This window comes from Martes martes (genome assembly GCF_963455335.1).
Source record: "Martes martes genome assembly, chromosome: 9".
In the NCBI taxonomy this organism is placed as follows: domain Eukaryota; kingdom Metazoa; phylum Chordata; class Mammalia; order Carnivora; family Mustelidae; genus Martes; species Martes martes.
The window spans coordinates 50,844,066-50,870,908 of NC_137896.1; the positions used below are offsets into that span (position 1 = coordinate 50,844,066).

Consider the following 26,843-nt stretch of genomic DNA (forward strand, 5'->3'; position numbering starts at 1 on the left):
CCATATACTCTATGGAGTATTATGCCTCTATCAGAAAGGATGGATACCCAACTTTTGTATCAACATGGAAGGGACTGGAAGAGATTATGCTGAGTGAAATAAGTCAAGCAGAGAGAGTCAATTATCAAATGATTTCACTTATTTGTGGAGCATAAGAAATAACATGGAGGACATGGGGAGATGGAGAGGAGAAGGAAGTTGAGGGAAATTGGAGAGGGAGATGAACCATGAGGGACTATAGACTCTGAAAAACAATTTGAGGGTTTTAAAGGAGTGGGGGGTGAGAAGTTGGGTGAGCCTGGTGGTGGGTATTATGGAGGGCATGCATTGCATTGAGCACTGCATGTGTTGCATAAACAATGAATTCTGGTACACTGAAAAGAAATTAGATGATATCGGGCACGTTCAGGGTGGTATGATCATAGATTGAAAAGAAATTAAAAAAATTAAATTAAAAAAAACATAAGAACACACATATTTCAAAAGAATTTATGCACAGAACCTTGCCATCCCCATGCAAATGAACTTCTCTTCAAACTAATGTGAATTACATTAAACTGGCGGATCATCTGGCATTTGTTATAAACAATCTTTGCTGTGTTTATTGAATTTCAGTGTTTGAAGTAGGCTAAATAAGACGCAAAGACCATGAATTAGGAGCTCACTTTGTTGAGATTCTTTTGGCGCTTATGTCTTATGTCGATTGGGATTAAGTTGTTTTAGGACTATTGCCTTCATTTCCTCAGAAGAAACACAATCTTTGTGTGTGTGTGTACACATGTCTGTGTATGTATGCATTTATTTATTTTTTCTTTTCAGCGTAACAGTATTCATTGTTTTTGCACCACACCCAGTGCTCCATGCAATACGTGCTCTCCTCAATACCTACCACCTGGTTCCCCCAACCTCCCACCCCTCACCCCTTCAAAACCGAACCATGAGAGACTATGGACTATGAGAAACACAATCTTTTACAAATGCCATCAGACTTTGCTTCTTCCACCTAGAACAGAGAGTAAGGAAACTCACAAAATTATTAAGGCAACCCAGTTTCCCCTCCCCCACCATGGGAACCCTCTGGTGTTTGGTATGAACATGGATTATACCACTCCAGAGCTAGTTTGTGGGTAAAAACAGATCTGAAAATGGAACACTATGGAGTTTCTTCCAGAGTACTTCTCAGCCACTTCACATTTCTGTGAATCCAGATGTTAGAATACAAAAAATAGATGATCAGAGGCTCTTCTATCTTCTACCCAGAAAGAGATTTACTAGTAACACCCCGAGGCTCCTGGGGGGAGGGGGGAAAAGGAGGAAAGTGACAATCCCTATGTTTACAAACACAACACTGAAAAAGGAAGTCTATTTTTAAATATTGATTTTTAAATAATTTTAATTATGTATGTAATATGACTCCATAATGGAAAATTTAGAAGAAAGAAAACAATGAACATTAATCCCACTACTTAAAACAATTTTGGTAATATTAATGAGCTAATGCTTTATACAGTTCACATGGTTGTAATCATATTGTAGATATCCTACTTCTTTTTTTTTAATTTATTTTTTCTAAGGATTTTATTTATCTGTTTGACAGAGAAAGAAAGGTCACAAGTAGGCAGAGAAGCAGGCGGGGTGCGGGGGGAGCAGGCTCCCCGATGAGCAGAGAGCCCCATGCAGGGCTCCATGCAGGGCTCAATGCTGGGCTCGATGCTGGATGCTGGGCTCAATGTGGGGCTCCATGTGGGACTCAATCCCAGGACTCTGAGATCATGACCTGAGCTGAAGGCAGAGGCTTAACCCACTAAGCCACTCAGTCGCCCCTGTAAATATCCTACTTCTTAACTTTTAACACTTTGAACACTTTTCATCTTGGATATAGGTTTTATAACTATTGATTTTAATAACAGTATGATATTCCATTTGACGTATGTAACATACTTTACTTAACTACTTTCCTACTTTTAGACATTTAAGTTGTTTCCAAAGAAGCTGTTGATGCGTTATTGGCAAAAGTTCTAAATACACAAGAGTATTTAAAAAGTAGAAGTATTTAAAAGCAAATAAATAAATAAATAAATAAATAAATAAATGCAGCAGCAGCAGCAACAGAAACCAGAGTCTCTTTAATGACAGAAGTGGAAGGGTCATCTAGGCTAGGGCTGCTACTTACCAAGATGACCCTCTGGTCTAGGGCCACCCTACCTCTGATTAAACACTGCCAGTGGGTGACAACCATCAGGCCCGAGATGCAGAGGGTCTTGTGGGCTTCCTGGAGCTGACTGTCTTCTGAATGACATCCGAATTACTCTTCTATGCACATTCTTTTAAGGACATGTTGAATTCTGCCTGCTGTTCTTGGAGGATCAAGTATTTTGATTTTTGAGATTTTTTTCCTAAATTTTTTTAATCCCAAGGACAGTTCTTGTCCCTTTATCAGCAGTTTCCATAGTGTACAGAGCAGAAGTTTCCAGCTGGCAGCCCAGGGGCTAATTATGGTTGCAGAAATGTTTGGTTTAGCCCAAGCAGGGGAGTTAAAATTATCTGTTAAATTAGTTGCCAACCTTTGAAATTAAGAGATTTAATATACAGATCTGCATATTGTGTATCTTTGAACAGTTGGAGTACCTTGTAACACAGAATCTACATTTTTACTTTCCAAAGCACTTATATGACCACAGAAAGGTCTTTCCAACAGCTCTGTTTTATTCCCTTTGTAGGATATACTTAACACATTCCTCATTAAGGAAAACTGTTTATTTTTTTGGCATGTTTGTCATTTACTTTCACTTGCTTCTACAAATGTCAGTTCTGATGTTTGTGCTGTGTCAGAAATAACAAGGAGCAAATGATTTTTCAAAGACCTTTTGTAAACTGGCTTGATTTCTTCCATGTTCTCAGAATTTCTTACAATTTCTTCTCAGCTGGGATGATGAAACATGACTCCCTTGCATATGATATTTTCTTAAAGGAACTGAACAAAAAATGGTATGATTTTGTGCAAATCCATTACAGATCTTAGTTATGAGTCCATATGGCTCCCACTTCACTTAGCTTAGTGATCAGCATAAGCCTGTAAAAGTCAGATTTTACCCACAAATGGAAGTAATTGCAAAGAGAGCTAAGGACAGTTTGGCCCACTTAGGAAGAACAGGAAGCAGAGGAAAAAAAAACCGTAGGCTCAATCAACATTTTCACTTAGTGCATGCACAACACCCCCCTCAATATTATAACTTACACCTTGAAAATGAGGGCACTAGTGTCCAGATAAAAGCTACAGCATACTCTATTGTTAAGATCTTTACCCTACTGTTAAGCTCTCTCATCAACTGTACCTTCTGAATAAAGATTCTATTTTACCTTAATGTATGGGAAGCTTGAACTTGTTCTCAAGGCAATGAAGTGATCACTCCTGTCTTTGTACTTCTCCTGTAGTTTAAATATTATCACATTGTATATGTTTGCAAAGTCATCTATTTGCATATAGGTCTCTCTGACAACACTGTCATTACTTAAGGCAGGAAAGCCCACTCATCTTTTTATCCCCAGTATATCGTGTAATGCTTGGCAAATATTAGAAGGGATGGTGTAGCTGATTCATTCCTTAGATCCATTCCTCAAGTCTTTTTTTTTTTTTTAAAGATTTTATTTATTTATTTACTTGAGAGAGAGAGAGAGAGAGAAGTAGACTCCCTGCTGAGCAGGGAGGAGCCTGATGGTGGGGCTTGATCCCAGGATCCTGAGATCATGACCTGAATCAAAGGAGGCACTTAACCAGCTGAGCCACCCAGGAGCCCCTTCTTCCTCAAGTTTTGAGAGGTCTTACCTTCCATATTCCCAGCCACGTTCCCCATCCACTATCACTCCCTCATCACAGTGTTCTGAGATAAGAAGATACTTAGAAGCAATATTAATCATCTCTCTTCCAGCGATAGACAACTAACTCTCTGCTCTGCCAAATGCAATCCTGCTCACTACCCCCCCAACTTTACACCGCCTGTCCAACAAACCAGTAATGGGCAGGGAAGAAATCCAGAACGTGAAGGGGTTTGATGGGCATCTCCTTCCCGGGCTCTGGCCGGATTACAATCGGAATAGACTCTCATAATTGCTTGCTTGCAATCATGGCATGGAGAGATCAAAGGGAGTCCACCACCTGCCTTTATCCGAGATGAAAACATAGTTAGCCATTTCCAAAACTCCGAGAGGATAGCTGAGCAGGTTAGTGCTTCAGAGCTTGCCCAAGGCAAAAATGATGATTTTTCTAAAAAGTTTTCTCTTTTTAACACACTTTTCCTTTCACACAAAGTGTGGATCGAACTAGTTTTTAACTGATGATTTCAGCTTTTGAAGACTCAAAAGATTTAAAGACCCACTACCTTGTTAATAATGGTGTGTTAGGCCAGTGGGGTATTACTCAGAGGAGTGGGGTAAGCTCAGGATCCTGAAGTTTATTCTGTTTGCATTTTCCTGTCCCCACTTGTCTTGAGCCCACTCTGAAACAGCTGGGCTCTCATGAAGAAAAATCCAGAAGGCAAACATGATTCATTTATCTTTGTGATCAGAGTCTAAAAGCTGTGGAAAGAATTTCATGTTTTCCTCCAGGAAGGGAAAAAGTATAGTCTGCTCAGTCTCCAATCAAGCCTTTTTAAGACATATGGAACAACTAAATTCTTTTTTTCCACAGAGGCCAGCTTTCATTAATCAAGTTTTTCAACTCTATAGAAGTAAGTCTCACACATAACTTAAACAAGTGGTTAATCCAAAACTATGATGTGGTCATTATTTGGTTAATCAATGATTTTATAGTTTCTGCTGGATTTTTAGAACCATATTTATTTTCAATCTTCTTTATCAGCAGAATTAGATCTATTACATGGCCAAACTGACTACAGGAAATTGCTCATTAAAAAGACCCCCCAAAAAGAAAAACAAAGAATGGGAGAGAATCCATACAAATACTGGCATAAAGACAGAGCCATTGATGTTAGGAAACTTCAGGAAGTTTATATATCATACAGAGTTTTTTTGTTTGTTTGTTTGTTTTTCTCTTTTTTAAAAGGAGGATACTGATCTTTTTTTGGACAAAAGCTGATATATTTTCCCTGGCCCACCCTATGTATTCTAAAATTATCTGATTTTTTAAAAATATTATTTCTTACCTTAGTCTGTTAGTATAGCCTCATAAATAATACACAAAACCCTGTTGCAAAATGTCTACTGAGACCAGGAACCTGCTTCTCTGTGTTAGCTTTGTTCTCTTTCTTCTCATTTGTTTATGACTATCCCTCCTCATTTCATGTTTAGAGTTTAAGATAAAAAAGAAAAAAAACAGTAGTAGTAGTAGTAGAAGTACAACAGAGGTTTGAGGATAAGGAAGCAGACCAAAATCTCCACAGGACACCTGAACTGTGCGTTTATTTTAACGCCCATGTCAAGTCTGCATGGAACAGTCAGTTCGGGCTGTAATTTTACCACACACAATTTTACCATGTAAGACACCGCATCTCTGCAGAGGTTGGACACAGGGAAGCTGGTCACACTATGATGCCAAGGAAAAGTAAGCATCGCATGGCTTTGATCCTGAGTCCTCTATTTAATATCCACATCGACATCCTTAAAGACCTGGCTATCTTCTGTATGGAATATACTAGAAGCTACACGCCTAGTGGGAAGTTCCTTGACAGGTAACTATAGAGCTGATTTCGGGAGCATACACTTTGGAGCACTAAAGCGATTGTGAAAGGCAGATAAGGATTCAGCCTTGAGAGTCCATTTTCCTTTCAAACAGCATAGATGCCAATAGCGGCCAGTCACGGTTACATTTTTACACATTTGACATCTGTCTTCAACTACTGCATATAAAATGCCTCAGACAATGTATGCTTAAAATTGACAGTAACAGAATTTGGAGAGGGAGTAGTGATTGTACTACTAGATTACAGAGGCCGGCTGCCTTCCAAAGAATTCACATTTGCTCAGCATCTGGGAGAGTTTAAAGCTTATAGAAAGTGGGAATGGATGTTGACAAAAGTAGAATAATACACACCAAGTTCAAAGATAATACAAACAAGCCCCTATAACCGGTGACATTTTATGTGAAGAGAGGCCTTTAATGAGAATGGTCAGAGGTAATTCTGCACACCCTTCTGGGTATCTAGACATTTGGAAGGAAGGAAACTCACCAAGCATTCCAAACCTGTCTCTCTTGCACTGATTGAATTTGGCCACAATGGCTTAGCCTCTGCCTTAAGCAGAGCAGCTCATGCTTCCTCTCCCTCTCTCTCTGCGGCCACATAAGTTTCAGAGGTCATAGTTTGGGTCAGGGTATAGTTATAGACAACATTTGACTCCTGTATGAAAACCAAAAAAGAGCTCAGTGATCTTGAACCTTAGCTAAATGTTTCCTTTGCTTAGGAGTGTCCTGTCTTTCCTGAGCTATCAGACTTCAGGTGCTCAAACCAAACATGCCTAGTGGAGACAGCTGAACCCCTCCAGTGAAGCCCCATGAGCCTTAGTGCTGAGCACGTTTGAAGGCAGGGGTTTCCCTTGAATGTCTGAAACTTTCTATGACTTTTCCCTAGAAAACCAAAACTGACTCCTAGTGAGAAGGAGATAGAGAACACCTTTGGTTTTTTCCTCTCCTTACCAGATATTTGGATAATGGTGGTGATTGATTGGTCGATGATGTCCATTCTTGGACTAGTTTGAAGCCCTGTCTCCAAGGTCGCCTTTACTTAAAGGTCAAGAGTTCAATTTCGGTCTTGAAAAGAAAAACAATTATTGGCATATATGAACCCATTACAAAGAAAGTGTAAGGGCCTCCTATCACTTAATTAAATTGGAATAAAATAGGATGAAATTTTATAGCAACAGTTTTAAATTCACCTACCACCTATAAGTATTCCAAGAATCTTCCAGGACACCATCTACTGAAGAGAGAGCAAGGTTAACAAATAAGGGGGAAAATAATGAAACAAAACAAAGAAAAACAAAAAATCCCAAATTGCCACTGTGGGTCAGACTATCTTTTTTTTTTTTTTTAAGATTTTGTTTATTTATTTGACAGACAGAGATCACAAGTAGGCAGAGAGGCAGGCAGAGAGAGAGGAGGAAGCTGGCTCCCTGCTGAGCAGAGAGCCCAATGCAGGGCTCAATCCCAGGACCCTGAGATCATCACCCGAGCTGAAGGCAGAAGATTTAACCCACTGAGCCACCCAGGCACCCCAGGTCAGACTATCTTCTGCCATTTTTTTTTTTCCTCCTATTAACCAGGGAGTTTTTGCAAGATGGCAGTTACTTGCTAAAACCAACTCTGAGAGATTAGGGATGTGCCCAAAACACATAATTTCTGTAATCAAATATGTATGGTGTTAGGTTCTTCAGTATCACCACTTGGAGCTTCCTATTTCATGGGTTTATTATGAGGTTCAATGAGGTCATGACTATGGACATGCAGAGCAAAACCATTAAGAATAAATTTATTTATGTGTCTTTGTTTGCTGACAGCGCTAACTTCATAGAGGCGATGCTTGGCCAACTTCGGACATGCTAGAATCTTTGCCCTCCTCCCTCTGGGGTCCCAACCTGGCTCTACCACTAGTAGTAGTAAGAGCAGCAGCATTGTGTGACTGTATTTGTCAGGCTCTTCAGGAAAACAGAGCCAATAGGACGGATGTGCATATGATACAAAGAGATTTATTTTAACGTATTAGCTAAAACAATTTTGGAAGCTTGCAGAATCCAGAATCTGATAAGGGAGGCTGGCAGGCTGGAAACTCAGGAAGGAGCAGCAGTTCAAGTCCAGAGGCAGTCTGCTGGCTCTCCCAGAAGATCCAGTGCTGTAGATGAACTCCGAAGGCGGTCTGCTGGCAGCCTGGGACTTCTAGAAGATCAGCTCTTGTTCCATTTAGGCCTTCAACTGACTGGATGATGCCCAGCAACATTATGGAGGGTAATCTGCTCTACTCCAAGTCTGCCAATTTAAGTGTAAATCTCATCCAAAAACACTTTCACAGAAACAACAGTCATGTTGGCCCAAGTATGTGGGGACAGTGGCCCAATCAAGTTGACAAATAAAATAAACCATCATGGTGACCTTAGGCCACTTACCTAACCTCTTTGTGCCTCAGTATACTTGCCCATAAAACAGGAATCCTTCAAGTACAGGCATAGACTTCACAGGATGACTGGGCGGATTAACTAGGTTGACTTCTAAGTGAAGAGTGGGGAACAGTTCCTGCACACAGTAAGCACTTTATTACGGATCGTTGGAAAAGAAAGGGATTTTCAAGATATCAAGTCTACTTTGAGATGCAGAGAAGTGAAATGACTTGCCACAAATTGCAGAGTGAGTTGACATCAGAGATGAGATTAGAATTCGAATGTCCACAATCGCCTTCAGGTGACTATTGGAGACCCGCTTTGCTGCTGTTTTCTTTAGCTGAGTAATTGTTGCAAGAGTCTATCAGGTGAAGCATATTATTGCTAAAATTTAGAATCTCTTCACATTTGAGAGGTTTTTAAAATGAGGCCCTGGTAATCACTATTGCCAAAATGTGTGTTCAGTTATTTATATCTTCAGGTTATTGAAAAATACCTCTCTTGTCTACTGGATGATTCATTGAACTTCAGATTCCTTTATGCTTCTGCCGTGCCACATGAGTCATTTGATTGCCTTGAGACAGACTGAGCTATTGCTAACACCTGGTATTTCCACAGAACCTGCCCTCTAAGGTTCAGTGAGAGTCAGGGTACAGATAATTGGAAAGACTTCCATAGTTTGAGTGGTTCTCCTTTTTCTTTCCTTCTTTTCTAAGGGTCTGATCTGCCTCCATTCTAGGACTGCCGAGAAGAGCTCCCTTTGCAGAATTTTGTTTCCTTCCTGTCAAAAAGGTTACTCAGGGGATGCCTGGGTGGTATCTGCCTTTGGCTTTGGGTATGATCAAGCCCCAAATCAGGCTCCCTGATCAGCGGAGAGTCTGCTTCTCCCTCTCCCTCTGTCTGCTTGTGCTCTCTCTCTCACTCAATCTCTCAGTCTCTCCTATAATTAGTTTTAGAAAAAGTTATTCAATCTAAGATTCTTTGTCAATATTTCTCAGGGTGAATTATGTTAGGATCGGCTGGATTATAATTACTCAGAGGGCTTAATAAAAAAGTTCGGGTAACTGCTCAGCACTATAGAACCACTGCACTTGAACGTCCAGGGGTCAGATCCAAAAAATACATTTTTTACAAGTTCCTCATGTTGACTCTTATGCCACAGACACTTGAGAATTGCTGCCCTAGATTACTGAGCTTTTGCTAATAAACACTGCATCATGGAATTTTTTTAAAATTTTTTTAAATTTTTAAATTTTCAGCATAACAGTATTCATTGTTTTTTCACCACACCCAGTGCTCCATGCAATCTGTGCCCTCCCTAATTCCCACCACCTGGTTCCCCCAACCTCCCACCCCCCACCCCTTCAAAACCCCCAGGTTGTTTTTCAGAGTCTGTAGTCTCTCATGGTTCACCTCCCCCTCCAATTTCCCTCAACTCCCTTCTCCTCTCCATCTCCCCTTGTCCTCTATATTATTTGTTATGCTCCACAAATAAGTGAAACCATATGATACTTGACTTCTCTGCTTGACTTATTTCACTCAGCATAATCTCTTCCAGTCCTGTCCATACATCATGGAATTTTAAAGCTGTAATCGTGACTTGTAAAGTTCCTACGTTGATCCATCTCCACTCCTTTAATTACGTTACATTCTACATTGCTTCTGGCTGAAAACAGTTTGGTGCTTCTGCATTAATGAAGTGTGGCTGTGCTTACATACTATCTCCTGATTTGAGCTGCTGGCTTAGTAATTCTTGTTAGCTCTGTCTCATAGGAGCTCTAGGAAACATAGTGCTTGCTTTTAATGCTGACTTTTAGCATCCATGGTTTATTACATTTAGTGCTACATTTTTAATCACCCACTATAAAAGTTTCCATTTTCAAAGCACATCAAATATCAAGGATATTCTGGACTGAAGTCATTGCCATCCTTAACAAAAGATTGACTAAATAACTACTTTTGAAGGACTGATTTGTATCAGGTAGAAATATGCATGTGTGGACATTGTTACTGATTATATACACCTAAATCTTTAAGTCATGGAAATTATATAAACTCACATCATTATGTTAAGGAAAGAAATCATTGCATCCAAAGGTAAGATGACACAGAACCCACTGGGCTTGGTTCCCTACTCCTACCTGCCCAAATGAGAATAGTAAGATCAAGACAATCTTACCATTAGGGAACGTTTACCACATGGCATGTGGGGGTGGGGGGAATATGCTGAGTACATTCATGCATTTATTTAATCTTCCAATGACTCTGTAAATTCAAAAGTTTTCTTTGTCTCCATTGTTCAGGGGAGAAACTGGAGCTTGGGGAGGTGATGTTTCTTTTCCATAGTCCCACAGCTTGTCAGGATTTGAACAGGGACCAATCAAACCAGAAGCCCATGTTTTAACCCTGCCTCTCAGTAGACCAACTTCTTACTCTGCTCTGTTCTATCTGACCTTATTCATAAAAAGAGATGTTGAGATTTGGTCTTTGAGAACGTATCACTCTCAAAGGATTTTGAGTGTGCTGCCCGTCCAAAACTGAAAGCATACCATTAAAGTATTGCTGAGGGGCATGGCCCTGCCTAGAATCCAGCTGAACCATGCTTTAGACTAGCTCTATTACTTGTTTAATATGGGACTCGGTGCGAGTCATTTAATTTCTCTGGGCAACATTGAAATTGATCATACATTGACTGAGAGAGCTGGAATATCATCTCTTCAAGCTATAATCTGCTGTGATTTTGTACATCTTCACAGAATGGGCAGAGATCTTCTAGTCAGGAATCATTGGATTGTAAGGAATAGAGACCCTTTCAAGCTTGTTGAGGTAAAGGAATTTTTATCATAAATAAAATGGTTCATCTTACAGAAACAAAGTTTCAGGGGTACAGCCAAACTTCACAGGACTGGAAAAGCTGTCACAGGTCTCCTGTCTCCTTTTATCTGCTGTGGGCTCAGCGAGCTCTATTTCTATTTTGCTACTTTGCTTTTCTCCACCTCTGCGGATTGGCTTCCTTGCCTCGTTTCCTCATGACCGATCGGAGCTGCCCAGCATGGCTGCTCCCAGCACCACCTCACTTCAGTCTTTGGGTATCAGCTCCAAATTTCAAGCTGAGAGCATATCTAACTGGCTGGGTGTGGGTCACGTGTCCACTACGGATTGAATTTTCTGGGCCAAATGGATAGAATGTGACAGTTTGATACTTGACACTGTCCATCCAAAGAAATGACTTCACTAATTTATGCAGAAATTAGACAGCTTTCATGAGAAATTGAGAACGGTTCTTTAATGGATTATACAGACACGGTTCAACCTAAAAAAAGCCACTGCATTTTTTTTTTTGAAAAGCAACTGCATTTTTGTTTCTTTTTCTCATCCTAATTTTGTGTCTTTTGATCCTATCTTGTTCCCATTCTTTCTCAATGCCCTTGTGTCACCCTCCATCCAGTCTTTCCATTTCCCCACTTTCCTTCCTTCTTCTATTCATGAGTTTCTCATTTATTTGAGGTACCCATGGGCACACATTCAAGGTAGAGCAATACAAATCTAATCAAGTAATTCCTACCTTGAGTCAAAGTCACTATTTGCGGAGTGATGACTATGTGCCAAACACAGTGTTAAGCCCTTCACATATATTTTTAATTTACTCCTCACAATAGAGTCACCAAATAAACATTAGCAACTTATTTTTCCATCTGAGAGAATTGAGGTTCTGTGTGGCTAAGTAGCTTGTGCAAGCTCACACGGATAGAAAACATACCAGCTGGGAATCAGATCTAGGTTCCAGAGCCTGAACCACTGTGGCCGTGGCTGCTGTGGTCATGATATGCTGTTCCAGGCAGTCCTGCAGCTGCCTCGCATTAACCCATGAGAGCCGAGTGGGGGGTTTTCAAGAATTTTGAAAGCTAGTTATTAAACACAGCCAGTATCCAAATTTAAATTATAAAAACTTAGTCAAATTAAACAAAGGTGATAAATTACCAAATCTCGTCATAATTATTTTACTATGTTTTACCATGACCTACGCACATTAGCTTCTTTACTTTTATTGTATGTGTATGATGGAGGTACGATAGCATGGCGAATGGCTTGCTACTGCACCCCTCCTCCCAATTCTGCTTCTGTGAATGTCATGTTGGTGGCCTGAAATCAGACACTGGGAGAGTATTTATGCTGCAGAACTTGGCAAAGGCTGCATCTGAACACACTGTCTTTTTCAAATGAATAAACAGACAGTTGTGTGGCCTATGCAAAATCCATCTGAAGGCTGAATGGGCCACCAGTGTTTGCCTTAAGGAAATGTATCTCTAATGGATGAATCGCCCACTGCCCTGAGTGCCAGAGCACTCTACTGAGAGCAAGCGTCTGACATAACCATACATCTGGTCAATCATGATTGCTTTCAGGAACCACTGATAGCTTGCTGTTGAGATGAAAAGAAGGGAATCAAATTCGCCCTCACCAGTGGTTGCCGGTGACCTAAACTGAGGACCCTTGAAGGCCTGGCTGGAGTCTCCTGTCCCGCACAGCTTGCCATTTGTATTGGCTGACATAGAGCCACCACAGTCTCTGTGAAGAGCTGGCGTGGCTCCTTGACTGTGGCACCAGTGAGCAGGGAAGAGCTGACCCAGACATTCAGTTAAAGTGCACTGGCACTTTTTATGCATCCCGCCTTTACATCTGTTTGAGACTTTGTTTATTCTTTAGTGTCTTCTTTGTAGGTCCGTGGGAAGCCAGAGAGAAGAGGGTCTTGCAGCTGGAGGACATAAATCCATGATGGAGTGTGTGGGTGGCCATTTAAGGCTGCTCTCTGGGATGAAATGATGCCGGTTTCTTCTGTTGTCTGTAGAAGTAGCAATGATCCTTCTCTCTTTGACCGAAGCAGTTATTTGGGGGGAAAAGCGTTTAAGTCTTTTGACTAAGAACATGTTGGGTATCCTGTGGTTGGTTGGCTATGTTTAGATCACTTGCTCTGTGACCTTGGACCAATCTCCCACCCTTTCTACTTCCTTTTATTAAGCTGAGAATGTTAGAGTGATGTGTCTAGAACATAGATCATGGAAACAGAAAGGTTTTGAAAATTTTTGAGCTTCCAGAAAATTATTTAAATTCTTCAGTGTAAACTCCTATGTATTTATTTGAACAATTACCCCATTTATCATTAATTTATTCTGAGCACTGCATTAAATCCATATTTTAAATTTTATCCATATTTAAAATCCATATTCAAAATTCTAGTGCAGGAACCTCACCTTTAGTTTCCTAAATGATATTATGCTCAGAGGATCTGTCCCTGTCCCCGGAGTATCATTTGAAGTGTGGACCTCTGGAGTATGGATTTCTAGAAAGTTTTTTCACTTCACCTTGCCAGATGAGTTTCATCAGCAAAAATGATTTATTGAATACTCTATTTATTTTCATTATAATGTCAGTATGATTTCTTGTGAGGAAGAATCTAGGGGACTCTTAAACAATGTCCCTGCCCTATACGGCCAACCACAACAGTCTACATGAAAGACAGTTGCCACCCCTACCCTACCCCTTTGAAAGCTGGGTATCATCAGAGTCAAGCAATGATAGATATAAATATAAATGAGAAGATTCTTTCTTTACCATTCACTTAGCACTCTGGAAGACCTTCGGCTCTCCATCCACTCAGGATAAAACATTGCCATAGCAGGCTCCCTGCTCACAGAGAGCTTGCCACCCTCTAGGATACCTGCAGTTGAGTACTATGCTGTCTGAGCATGTCTGTTTCACATGTCAGTGGTACTTGTTATTAAAATCACATAATTAAATCAGTAAAATATGGGGGCATAAAGAGAGGTGTGGGATTTGTGTGGAAATGAAATTGATTGCTTTATAAAGACTTTTAAATATAAATGGCTAGAAACAATCATTAACAAATGAAGTATTAAAAAACAAAAACAAAAACAAAAACAAAAAAAACCCTTAAAAGATCAGGTGGAAGAGCACAGAATTAGGAGGGTTTCGAACTCACAATATTTGGAAGATTCTTGCTTCACTTTATGATTTTTTAAAGATTTTATTTATTTATTTATTTATTTATTATTTACTGTGCAAGTCGGGGGAGAGGGAGAAAGAGAACTTCAAACAAACTCCCGGTAACAGTGCAAAGGATGGGATGAATCCTCGATGGCAAATTATATATATGTGTGTGTGTGTGTGTGTGTGTGTGTATATATATATATATATATTTTTTTTTTTTGCAGGGGGGGCATGCAAATTTAGATACCTGGTCTAGTTCCCGGGGCACTGTGATGAAGAATACAGGATGAGGCTGGCTACAGGGAGACAGGTGCCATTTTCTGTTGGCAATGTTTGTCACAGGCAAGGTAGAAGAGCTGTAGTTTCTATACCTTTCATTCATTGGCTCTGGGTCAGATTAAGTGTGAAGATAGTGGATGGAATTATGCCACCACAAAAGCATGAGACATGATAAGGAAGGTATAAGAGATATTTTGAAAATAAATACTGATTGGGTTCTCTGGCTAAAATTGAGTGGAATTTTAAAAAATAATATTTTTGAGTCAACCAAAATGCTTTGCCTTATTATTGACATAAGGAAATCATTAGAATACAGTCATCAAGAGCACATAATTTAGAGTAAGACAGAATTTTGTTCAAAATCTAGACCTGTCATTGGCTAGCTAAATAATTTGAGACCTCCAAAATATTAAAATTGTAGGAGGTATTTAAAGCATACTATCATGAAATAACTACTGGGGAAATAACATTTATTATGTCTAGAGAGTGGCCGATGAAAATCTGGCTTCAAAAGTATCTTACTAATTTTTGTCTCATTACGTAGTGCTTTAAAAATAAAAATCTATAAAGTTGTTGTTCTAATCGTTGGGATTTTCTAGCTTCTGATCCCCAAAATAAAATAAAATGACTCTAGATAAAGAATAAATTATGATCCGTATTTCCTGGGCTTTGGAAAAGAGGCATCAACATTTGCTTTTCTATGGGAAATTAGAAGTTATAAAATCCCCCTCTGTCTGGACAGCTACTTTCCCACCATTTATGGAAATTATCAAAAGCTTTGTAAATGAGGGAATATCATAGCTATGAAGCTATGGTCCGAACTGCAGAATGTTGCTACACCCATATATAGGCATTGCAATCTAGTTCTCCTATCTCTACCCAGTGGGCAGTGATTGCTTGGCAATGCACATGAAAACACTGAGCATCCATTTACAGGATTTCCTGATTTGTGAGAAGCTGTGATGTTCATTTGTAATCATGTTTTGGCAAACTCTTGGCAGAGAATTTCTTTACAAAAAAGTACAGAGCTCTTCATTTGGCAGAACTCGTTAATATGTAGGTTTGTATTTCCTGTCTTCTACTTTCCTTAAAAAAAAAATGTTGTAGAAACACACACATACCCACTCATTAAGCAGTTTGAAGCAGCAATCTGTATATTTCCAAACAAAACATTACTTTACCAGCATGGTTGACTGTTCCAAACAAAGGCTCCTTTCTGCGGAATTCTACCAACTGAAATTTGAGACTGAAAGCCAAAAAAGTAGACTTTGGCTAGCTGTATAGTTTGTTACTTTTGGCAGAGGAAGACTTCAACCAATTTTAATCATCATGAGTCTTCATATTATCATTTTCAGATCTCCTATATTGCACGGAGAAACCTGTTCAGGGTCTAAAAACCCTAGAACTGATGTCTTTTCAAAACCTGTTCCTTCCCAACAAATTTTCCCGAATGCACTTGGAAATGGCAAAATTTTGGGTTCGCTGAAAAAGCAATAAATCTGTGACATATTAAATATATATTATTTACAGCAATGACTAATCATTGTGGTTCTCTCTCTTACTGTTGATTATTCACACACAGCCAACACTGAGGCTGCATGCCTTAAAAGACAACATCAAAAGTTCTGACATCCAAAATGCTACCGCATGGAATGAAACATCAGTTAACTGGCTAAAAAACGTCCATTCGTGGCATGGAAACTTGAGAGACTTTCTGCCTTTACAATGCGAGCAGAAGGAAACCCCAACAGAGGATGTTCCATTCTAAATCCTCTGCCCCCAGCTTTTCAAAGGGCCCAGAAATTGCACCCAGCAAAGATGCCCTGTCAAAATGATTTAAAAGGAGGAAAGAAAGTTGCTAGAGGGGAATTCATATTCCAGATAAAAGAAAACAGTTTTAAGTGGTCTTCTCTGGTGGCCTATGTTGAGACATGTAACAGCCCAGACGGCTGTTTTTCCAAGAGGTTCAATTTCAGAAAGAGGAAACAACAGCAAACAGGCTGCCGATTTACTGAACAATGTCACAACTGACTGGAGATGTGTTCAAAGTAAAACTACTGACTTACAAATTCCTGGGTCTAACATGTTCTTAAATATTAACACTTCTTAGGAAACTTTAGAGCTTGTGTGTCACATTCATGACTCTCGGTAGACAAGGCTCTATCCAAACAGACTGGTCCTCATGACAATGCTTTGCCCTGTAATTAAGCCTTCCTGGCGGATGCCACTGTGAAGTCAACCTTTGATGCCAGGAGCAGCCCCAAAGACACAGGCTGGAGTTCATGCCCCTCCCATTTCTGTGTGGTGTAGGTTGAAGGGGGATGTTTCCAGCACAACTCCAAAATAATAATCATAGTAGATAGAACATTATGTTTTCTTTTTATCAGACACTAAGAGCTGGTTTAGGAAGGTGAGCTGGCTAGACTATGGTTCCTTTTCCCTTGGACCCTTTGCACAAGTGGAAAGCTGGTCGCTGGCAGGGGAGACAGTAGAGAAAGCACCACAGCCTGTTGGAGAAGAGGGTGGGGGATGGGCCATAGAGAGGGACTCCTGGAAAGAACATGTGTTTAGAGAGGGAAGGGGAGCACAGAAAGAGAAGGGAGTGTTGAAGAGCCATCATTCTAACATTTTACAGAGGTCTCACAGGCTTTAAGTATCCATTACACCTGAGGCACTGCTTCCTTCCAGAAAGTAGAAATCTCTCCAACTTATTCAGCTGTAAGCAGGCTTCAATGATCCACTCACACAAAAAAATTTTAAGTAGGTGTGGTGAAGGTTTCAGGACTGGATGTATGAAACCATTAAATATATATTTTTAAGAAGAGAAACAGTAACCTGAAATGTATATTCCTTTAACTGGAAAAGTACTTAAGTGGTCACATAAAAATAAGTGCACAAACACCTAAAAAGGCATAAGACGTTGCATGAAAACCTGCATGACAATTAACTGTCCTGTAGACATTCATTTTATGTATTTATGTGATAATTCATATATATCTGCCATCTATCTATCATTTCTACCTAGTTATCCTTTTAGATGGAAAAGCTGTAAGAACAATATATTAGAGGAAAAGATAGTGTTGGTGGTAACTATAGTCTGAAGTTTCTATAACATCAGTGAATGGTTTTTAATAAATCTCTGTTACTCATCCAGAGGTAAAAACATATACAGAGACAGAGAGCAAGTGGACACATTATTACTATGTTATGTCCAATTTCTGTAAGTGAAAAAGTAATAACCAAGATTGACTGAGTGTTTCTCACCTGCCACTATCTCTGCAGAACAGTTTATACAACTTATATCATCTAATCCTTACAAGAAACCTAAGGAGACAGAGCCCGTTATGATCCCCATTTTCAACCAACAAGACAGAGGCTAGAAAAACAACTTGGCCAAGGCCCACTACGCAGAGTCCTATGTTAATGTTCTAGAGGACGAATAATGGGACCTAGATTTATCCATAGTGGATTAATAACTAGTAATGCCATAAGTGGTTCCTTTACTATTGTCTAAGGAAGAGGTTTTAGAGAAGCTAGTTAAGGTTCAAAAAATAATAATAATAATAATGCCTGAGAAATTAGCCTACCAGGACACAGAGCTCATGAGCTTTGGGAAACAGATGGCCTGGGTTTCTCTTCTGGCTCTATCATTTCTTTTCTATATCTTTCCTCCCCTTCCTAAGGAACCGGCTTTCACCCTGTGCCTATGGGGTCTGAGTTCCACAGGCCCAACTATGGACCATGGTTAATTAGAACAGAGATGTTCCCTGGAACCAAAATGGGTCTTGAGCCATTCTCTCGTGAATTGTCATTCAGATCCAGAGACTGGTTAACCTCTGCTGGGTGTTGAGAGTAATGAAAAATGAATCATTCACTTGGTTAAAGATGAATTTTCTAGCCCCGAAGTTGGAACTACAATAGATAGATAGACAGACAGAGAGGTAGATAAAGATATCTTTACAGAAAAAACAAAACAAACCAAAACAAAACCTCACATAGTATGAATAAAACTAACGGAAATTTAATATTTTCCCACGCCCCCAAAGCCAAGTGTGAGAAAAGGGGAGAATTCCAAGCTAAAAAACAACTAGAGACTCTAGCTCCTCACCTTCCCAGGCAACGTATAGCATATGTTAAAATGGGTGCCATACTTAGAACCAGTTTAGATCATTCAGCCTAGATTGAAGGCTGACAGGCTTGGAGTATATTTTCCTATAGTCTGAACTAAGGCAGAAAGCTTACTTCAGGGTGGCAAGGGGAAGGGGACAAGGCACAAGCTCCTCGAGACAACTTCCCCAGAGTCCCTTCTAGCACTCCAGGATAGGAGTGGTCACGCTTGGCTGAGAAAAAGTGAGAATGAGTCTGCAGAAAGAAAGAATTAAGTACTTGTGAAGGGAGAACGTCTCCTACCCTGGGGTTTTGTGAGATACTGTTGATCCTTCCCAATAAATCCCTCCACTTGCCTTTCTGAGGTTTTTTCCTTTTGTTTCGTTTTGCTTAGTATACTGTGTGTAGTTTTTTGTTCTTTGCAGTGAAATAATTCCTGACCAAGGGAGCCTCAGTAGGCAAAAAATTAGGACAATGAGAGCCTGAATTTACAAGGTGCTTTGGCTACTTGGTTCTCTGATGCCTGAAATTCTATAGAAAATTGTTTACTATTTTCATGTCATTTTAAATTTGTTTTATTTGTACTCATTCAAATGTAATATTTCTGAGAACAATGATAACTCATAAGGGTCCATAAATCATCCATGCCCTCAGGATATCAGACTCTTCCCTGTGCACAGGATGTGGTACATAAGCCCCCAGAACAAGGGGCGATGCCAATGCCACCGTAATCACCGTTAACTTCCTCCAGCGATCGACTCCTGCCGCTCCAAACTGTGAGAGGAGGACCATCAGAGAGCCTCCTTTTGGGTTTACTCTACCTGGCAGGAACTAGCGGAGGCATTTCATACACAGGGAGGAAAGTAATACAGTAACCCGACTGTGTTATCAACATTAGTGCTCATGAAGATTGGAGGATCAGGGAGTTCAAGACAGTAGCTCAGCAAGAACTAAAATTAGAATGGTCTGTCAGACTCAGTCTTATCTTTTTACTTATTTTTTTAAGATTTTATTTATTTATTTTACACACAGAGAGAGAGAGAGAGAGAGAGAGCACAAACAGGGGGAGCAGCAGGCAGAAGGAGAAGCAGGCTTCTTGTAGAGCCAGGAACCAGATGCCAGGCTCAACCCAGGACCCTGGGATCATGACCTGAGCTACCCAGGTGCCCCAAGCATCCAATTACTGATTTCAGGTGGGTGTGGAGCCTGCTTAAGATTCTCTCTCTCTCCTTCTCCCTCTGCCCCTCCCCTCCTCTTACAAATAGATAAAAATAAACAAACAAATAAATTTACTTTAAATGTAAACTAATATTTACTTTTTTGGAAAGATTTCATTTATTTATTTCACAGAGAGAGAGAGAGAGAGAACACAAGCAGGGAGACCAGCAGAGAGAGAGAGAAGCAGGCTTCCTGCTGAGTAGGGAGCCCGATGCGGGACTCAATACAACCCTGGGATCACGAGCTGAAGGCAGATGCTTAACTGACTGAGCCATGCAGGCACGCCTCAGTCTATCTTTTTAACCCCAGAGAGGTTAAAAGAGGAAGTTAGAGTAAGGGATAGAGCTAAAACAATTAAGGTTGTGAATATACAACCTTATAATTATACAACAATTATACATTATACAATTTAACTTCTTTCCTGGTCTCTCTGAGATAAGAAATTAATTACTTCTTAATGTTTGTAAGCTAAAATGATATGTGGTACATTCACTGGGAAAAGCCCACCTTATTATTATATAGAGATAGAACAATATCACATTTACCTAAACCCACCATTCTCTACCTCAGGTTTTCAAATAATCCTCTGTAAATAGTCATGAGAAGATGACGTTTAGAAGAATTTTTGTTCATAAGAATGCTCATGCTAATAATATGTAGATGAGAACTAAAATGAATCCAGAGGACTTTTTCATCCAAAAGTGCTAAAGAAGGATGAAATTTATTTAAAATGTTAAGTATCTGTGATTTGTGATTTTTTAAACAATCAGCATGAACTCCCTCTCCCTTAATTCTAACTGGGAGATGCTCTCTCATTAACCAGGTTACATAGGAGTACACACCGACTGTGGAAACTTCAGTGGAAGGCACTTAGTCCTTGAGAGTGGGACACTTCTCTAATGTGACCATTGGAAACATCATCCTGCTTCTTATGGGTAGGTTTATAAGCCCTTTAGAGAAGAAAACTTGCCAAGGTCAGCACTTTACCTTCTACAAGCAGCAGAAGTTTCCTTGAAAATCTTTTTCAGATGAATACTGGAAAAGAACTGAACCAAGCAGGGGATGGGGCAGAGAAGAGTGAAAAATGCTATAAAGTTCACAGGAGCAGAACAGGGCTGTGGATTGCCATGTGATAAGTGTTTCAGTGCCTTGTGGTTTCTTGTTGATGGTAGGCTAGCCTTCCGATTGTATTTAACACCTCGAATAATGGAAGAGGTTTTGAGATACTATGAGCAGTTGGAGTCATCATTTTATGAGTTTGTTGTGGAATAGTTCATGCAAGACAAGGCAAATGCCAGAGTCAGAGAAGGGGAGCCAATAAAAGAAAGTTTTCAATGATTTAAAAGAAACACTTTATCATACTTTCCTCCTTTAAAGTGGGGATGTTTCGATGGAGGAACTGTGTAGAGTGTTGGGAGGGAGTGTTATTTTTCATATAACATGATTTTATAAATTGTTCCTAGAAAATATTGCTAGATGGGTCATATTTTGGTAAATATGAAGAATTTCAGATTATTAAAAATTATTAAATTTGAAATATTAGAATATTTTATTTTCTATTATGTTCAATTAACTAACATATGGGACATTATTAGTTTTTGATGTAGTGTTCAACGATTCCTTAGTTGTGTATAACACCCAGTCCTCATCACCTCGCATGTGCCTCCTTAATACCCGTCACCTGTTTACCCCATCCTCCCACATCCCTTCCTGGAGTCCAGAGCCTTTCATGGTTTGTCTCCCTCTCTGATTTAGAACGAATACTTTAAAAGTGAAATAGTTTTTGTGATTCACATTAATATGACTCACTCTTTAATTGTTCTTCAAAAATATCTACATGGCCCCGGATGGCCAGAGACAGCGGCGGCGTCTGCGGGAAGCCCTGTGTCTCCGCAGTGACGTGGGCGGGCCGAGGGCTCGGTGACGTCAGAGGGCTGTGTGTAGCGATGTGTGTGGGGTTGGAGCAGCGCCGGCACAGCCCAACGGAGCTGGCGAGCGGCGGCGGCTGGCACAGATTAATTAAAAGAGGAATGAACAGTAATCCATGAAGATTCCCGGGGCAGTTTTTCTTTAGGTATCATTTTTAACTGTAGAAGTTCAGGTGGAGTCAGAAGCTCTTCTTACTGGTGCGAGGATTTATACAAGCCTTCAGTTTGTTAACACAGACCAACGAGATCATCACTTTTAGAGAAGATACCTTTTTCCCCCCTTTTTTGGTGTCCTTGGTGCCAAAACCTAAATTTGGGTGTGACATTTTGATCTGTGTTTGTGTCTAGGGTTTATGACACAAGTAATCACATAAGCTTTTCACATGTTTTGCTTAAAACCAAACCAAACCATTGCATTGATTCTGGACTTCTTGAATTGAGAGAATTGATAAGTTTATTTTAATGTATATATTTGAAAAATTACGAAAAAAGGCTTCCTCAGAGGTATGCCTCACAATTATATTCTTATTATTAGAGACAAAAGAAGAAAGTTCATAGCACTGGCAGTGAAATTATACTAGAGTAGAAGCAGAACAAAATAAAGTTGCAAAATCTATTGAGTAATTTAGGGAGATTTCTCTTTGAAAATTTAAATTTTCTATGAGAGTAAATTGCCATAAGTATTGATATATATTGCTTTTCTCTCTTCGAATGAGTGACTAAAGAACAATGCAAATTTCAGACTTGCTTATTTAACACGACAGTTTTTAGCCATGGCAAACCTACAGACAAATTTGTCCTTGCTTCAGGGCACAAATAAAAAACTGAATGGGATGGGAGATGATGGCGGCCCTCCAGTGAAAAAAATGATGACAGACATCCACGCAAATGGGAAAATGATGATCAACAAGATGCAGTAAAGAAGGAACACTTGGATGACTATGAAGTGCCAATGGAAACTGATGGGGAACATGTCAAGCGAACCTGTGCCTCTGTGCCTGAACCTTTACATTTAAATCCCAGTTTGAAACACACTTTGGCACAATTCCATTTAAGTAGTCAGAGCTCCTTGGGTGGACCAGCAGTATTTTCTGCTCGATATTCCCAAGAAAGCATGTCACCTACTGTATTTCTGCCTCTTCCATCTCCTCAGGTTCTTCCTGGCCCACTGCTCGTCCCTTCTGATAGCTCCACAGAACTCACCCAGACTGTTTTGGAAGGAGAGTCTATTTCTTGCTTTCAAGTTGGTGGAGAAAAGAGACTCTGTTTGCCCCAAGTCTTAAATTCGGTTCTCCGAGAATTTTCACTCCAGCAAATAAATACAGTGTGTGATGAATTGTACATCTATTGTTCACGGTGTACTTCAGACCAGCTTCATATCTTAAAGGTCCTGGGAATACTTCCATTCAATGCCCCATCCTGTGGGCTGATCACATTAACTGATGCACAAAGACTATGTAATGCTTTATTGCGGCCACGCACTTTTCCTCAAAATGGTAGTGTACTTCCTGCTAAAAACTCATTGGCCCAGTTAAAGGAAACTGGCAGTGCCTTTGAAGTGGAACACGAATGCTTGGGCAAATGTCAGGGTCTATTTGCACCCTAGTTTTATGTTCAGCCCGATGCTCCCTGTATTCAGTGCCTGGAGTGCTGTGGAATGTTTGCGCCCCAGACTTTTGTGATGCATTCTCACAGATCACCTGACAAAAGGAGTTGCCACTGGGGCTTTGAGTCAGCCAAATGGCATTGCTATCTTCATGTGAACCAGAAATACTTAGGGACACCTGAAGAAAAGAAACTGAAGATAATTTTAGAAGAAATGAAGGAGAAATTTAGCATGAGAAATGGAATGAGAACTCAATCCAAGAGAGATACACCATCAGGAGTGGAATTACAGTCATGGTACCCTGTTATAAAGCAGGAGGGTGAGCATGTTGCTCAGACACATTCATTTTTACACCCCAGCTACTACTTATACATGTGCAATAAAGTGGTTGCTCCAAATGTGTCCCTTACTTCTACTGTATCCCAGTCTAAAGAGGTCACAAAGACAGAGGCAAGTAGCTCTATACCAAGACAGTCAGAGAAGCCTCATAGTAGTGGGAAACATCAAAAAATGGCATCCTACCCAGATGTCTCATTGGAGGAACAGGAGAAAATGGATTTAAAAACTAATAGAGAATTATGTAGCCGATTAGATCCATCAATCTCAAATAATTCTACAAGTAAAAAGAAACCCGAGTCTACCACTTGCAGTTTCATCAGAGACACAAGCAAGGCAGGAATAGACCGTGATACTGCAGCTTCATCTCCACTTCTTGTCAAAGATATCATTTGTGAGGATGATAAAGGAAAGATCATGGAAGAAGTAATGAGAACTTATGTAAAACAACAGGAAAAACTGAACTCAACTTTGCAAAAGAAGCAACAACTCCAGATGGAAGTTGAAATGTTGAGTAGTTCAAAAGCTATGAAGGAACTCACTGAAGAACAGCAGAATTTGCAGAAAGAGCTTGAATCTTTGCAGAATGAACATGCTCATAGAATGGAAGAATTTTATATTGAACAGAAAGACTTAGAGAAAAAATTAGAGCAGGTAATGAAGCAAAAATGTACCTGTGATTCAAATTTAGAAAAAGACAAAGAGGCTGAATATGTAGCACAGTAGGCAGAACTGAGACAGAGATTGGACCATGCTAAGGGTGATAGGCAAGAACTCCAAGATGAACTTTGACAGGAACGGGAGGCAAGACAGAAGTTAGAGATGATGATAAAAGAGCTAAAGTTGCAAATTTTGAAATCATCTAAGACTGCTAAAGAATAGAAATCTTTAAAGAGATTCATCTGTGTATTCCCAACAGGGTTTAGTTTTATTTATTTGCTTTGGCTATTGAATTCTGAATAACTTGTCTGCATGAAGATAACTAAGCATCCTATCCATTTGTAGATCAGAGAAAGTGAAGAGATTATATATTAGTACATAAATTTTTACATTTTCCAAATGAATGAAAATGTATTTTCCTTTGTACTTCTTTTTGTCAGCCAGTTTAGAAACAGTACTATATGGTTTGAACTATTATATAATCTGCCTATATTTCAAGTGCAAATTTAGCAGTTGTATACTTTTTAAAAGCTGCATTGTGTGATGGATAGTTGCAGTCAGTTTTGTTACCCATATTTCAGACTCAATTTTACATGTAATGGTGGCTCCATATTTCAGATATATGGAGCTACTGAAGGAATTGAATCTCCATGTTTTTCATTAACAGTCTCCTTTCTAAATTGATATAATCATTATACATAAAATCTGCTTTTCTTTTGTTTATATTATAGAATGAATTTCCACCAGTTCTCTCTTTTTTTAATGTCTCCTAAGAGATATTTTGTCAAAAGAGGAATTTCATTGATGAGGTTATAGCACACCCCATAGGCATAATGAGGAAGGATAACATACTTTATCATACACTGCTGTTAAATACAAGAAGCAGTTGTAATCTGTTTTTTGGTTTACATGTGGTTTTATTTAGAATTTTTTTTATGTAGCAACTTCAGAAGAGGGAATAAAATGTAATGATTTTTTGAACTTTTGTTTATGTTGTTAATAGAGGTGTGAAAATATCAATGTTCTTGAGAAAAACTGATACCATTGATGTACATCAGTTTGTATACAGTCCATAATCCTCCTGTACAGTTTTTATATGTAGTTATGGGTCTTACTGAAATTTATATAATGGATCTATTTTCCTTAATGGGTTCTTTTTTCCTTAAATTGTAACATATTAAACACCTTGAAGTTTATTTTGGATTTTTGTATGTTTAAATGTTAAGTCTTATCAATATTTGCACAAATGGACCATTTTCAGTTAGTACTTAATATCAAAATCAGGAATTTACAGCCAGCTGGTAGTGTATGGTAGATTAATATAGGGAAGTTTAGTTCTGCTACCAAAAGGTTTTTAGATAATTTTTAGAAGACAAAGGAATTCCATAGTTTGGGGTAGGGACAAATCTTCTGCACTTTTTTTTTTTTTTGCACAAAAAAGTCTGTCATTCTTTAATGGCAGACTTCATATTCGTTAATTCTTGGCTTAAAAGATACTAGGTAAAGTTCTTAGTATGCATTTTTTAAAGGAAGTTTCCTGAAGCTACCATTAATTGACATTATTATTCCAGGAATTTAATGTTTATGTTCTCATGTAGGGTACTATATGAAATTACTTGAGAGCTAAGTTTATTTTTAAAATAAATCAGCTAGAGTTAAGGTTGTTTACTATTCCCAGTGAAGACAATAGATGCTCTACTGGTATAGAAGTTCAAAAATCAGTAGGTTATCATTTAGCCAGTTATTTTCATATTTCGCTTAATGGTACTTACATATCCTAAAAGAATTTTTATACTTCTCAAAGTATAGTTTCTTTACTAGAGTGTGATGTAAATGTGTCTTTTCTATTTTCCATTTAAATTTTACTATATTACCCTCCAATTTAATTTGTTGATTCTTGGTTTCCTCAAGGAGGAACAGCTGTTAAAAATGATATACCCTCCTAATACCTTTTATTTAGATCTGGAGAAAGAAAAATCACAAAGACATTTTATGATAAAGTTCATTTTAGTTGTGTCACAGTTAATCTTTTTGGGAGACAAACTCAAGCCCCTATAATTTCATCTTTCTAGTTTACTAAAAAATCTTTGTGCTTATGTTACTTAGTAAATGACAAGCTTACTTAAGTTTCAACCCAAAACTTCTAAAATACATTGCTTAATCTTTGAGATAGTTTATTTTAAAACTCTAAGCAGTGCTTAACCATCTTTAAATTATCATAAAATCTTAAGTTAGAATTGAGTAAAGAAATATTTTTTCTAGTCCTTTGCATTAGGAAAATTTGCCACATAAAATTGTATAGTCTTCCTTTTCTAGAAGATACATTGATGTGCCATAGGTTTCTGTCTTCTTCATTGAAAATAGAGCTTTTTAGCCAGTTGTAAATATTTTACCTATTCTAGTTAAAAGTAATTTTAAGTTAAACTGCACCACATAGGTTGAAAATAGATTTTGTAATACTTTAAAAGTGGTCTCTGCTGAAATATCCATATAAACTTATTCTTCTATTCTTTGCATGCTCATTTTGTGTGTTGGTTGCTAGCTTAAAGTTTGTTTTGGTGTTAGTTTTGTGTGTCAATTTATTAGGTAAGCAGATT

At 39.0% G+C, this 26,843-nt stretch overlaps 1 protein-coding gene across 1 annotated transcript; it reads left to right on the forward strand.

Moving 5' to 3' along the window:
- Positions 1–22,417: 22,417 nt before the first annotated feature.
- Positions 22,418–24,468, forward strand: LOC308349273 (ski-like protein; the record flags this gene model as incomplete). The annotated part of the gene is given in 5 exon segments (XM_080813869.1): positions 22,418–22,546; positions 22,549–23,247; positions 23,251–24,309; positions 24,313–24,375; positions 24,379–24,468. Coding segments are annotated over 5 exon segments (2,040 nt in total).
- Between the last annotated feature and the right edge of the window lie 2,375 nt (positions 24,469–26,843).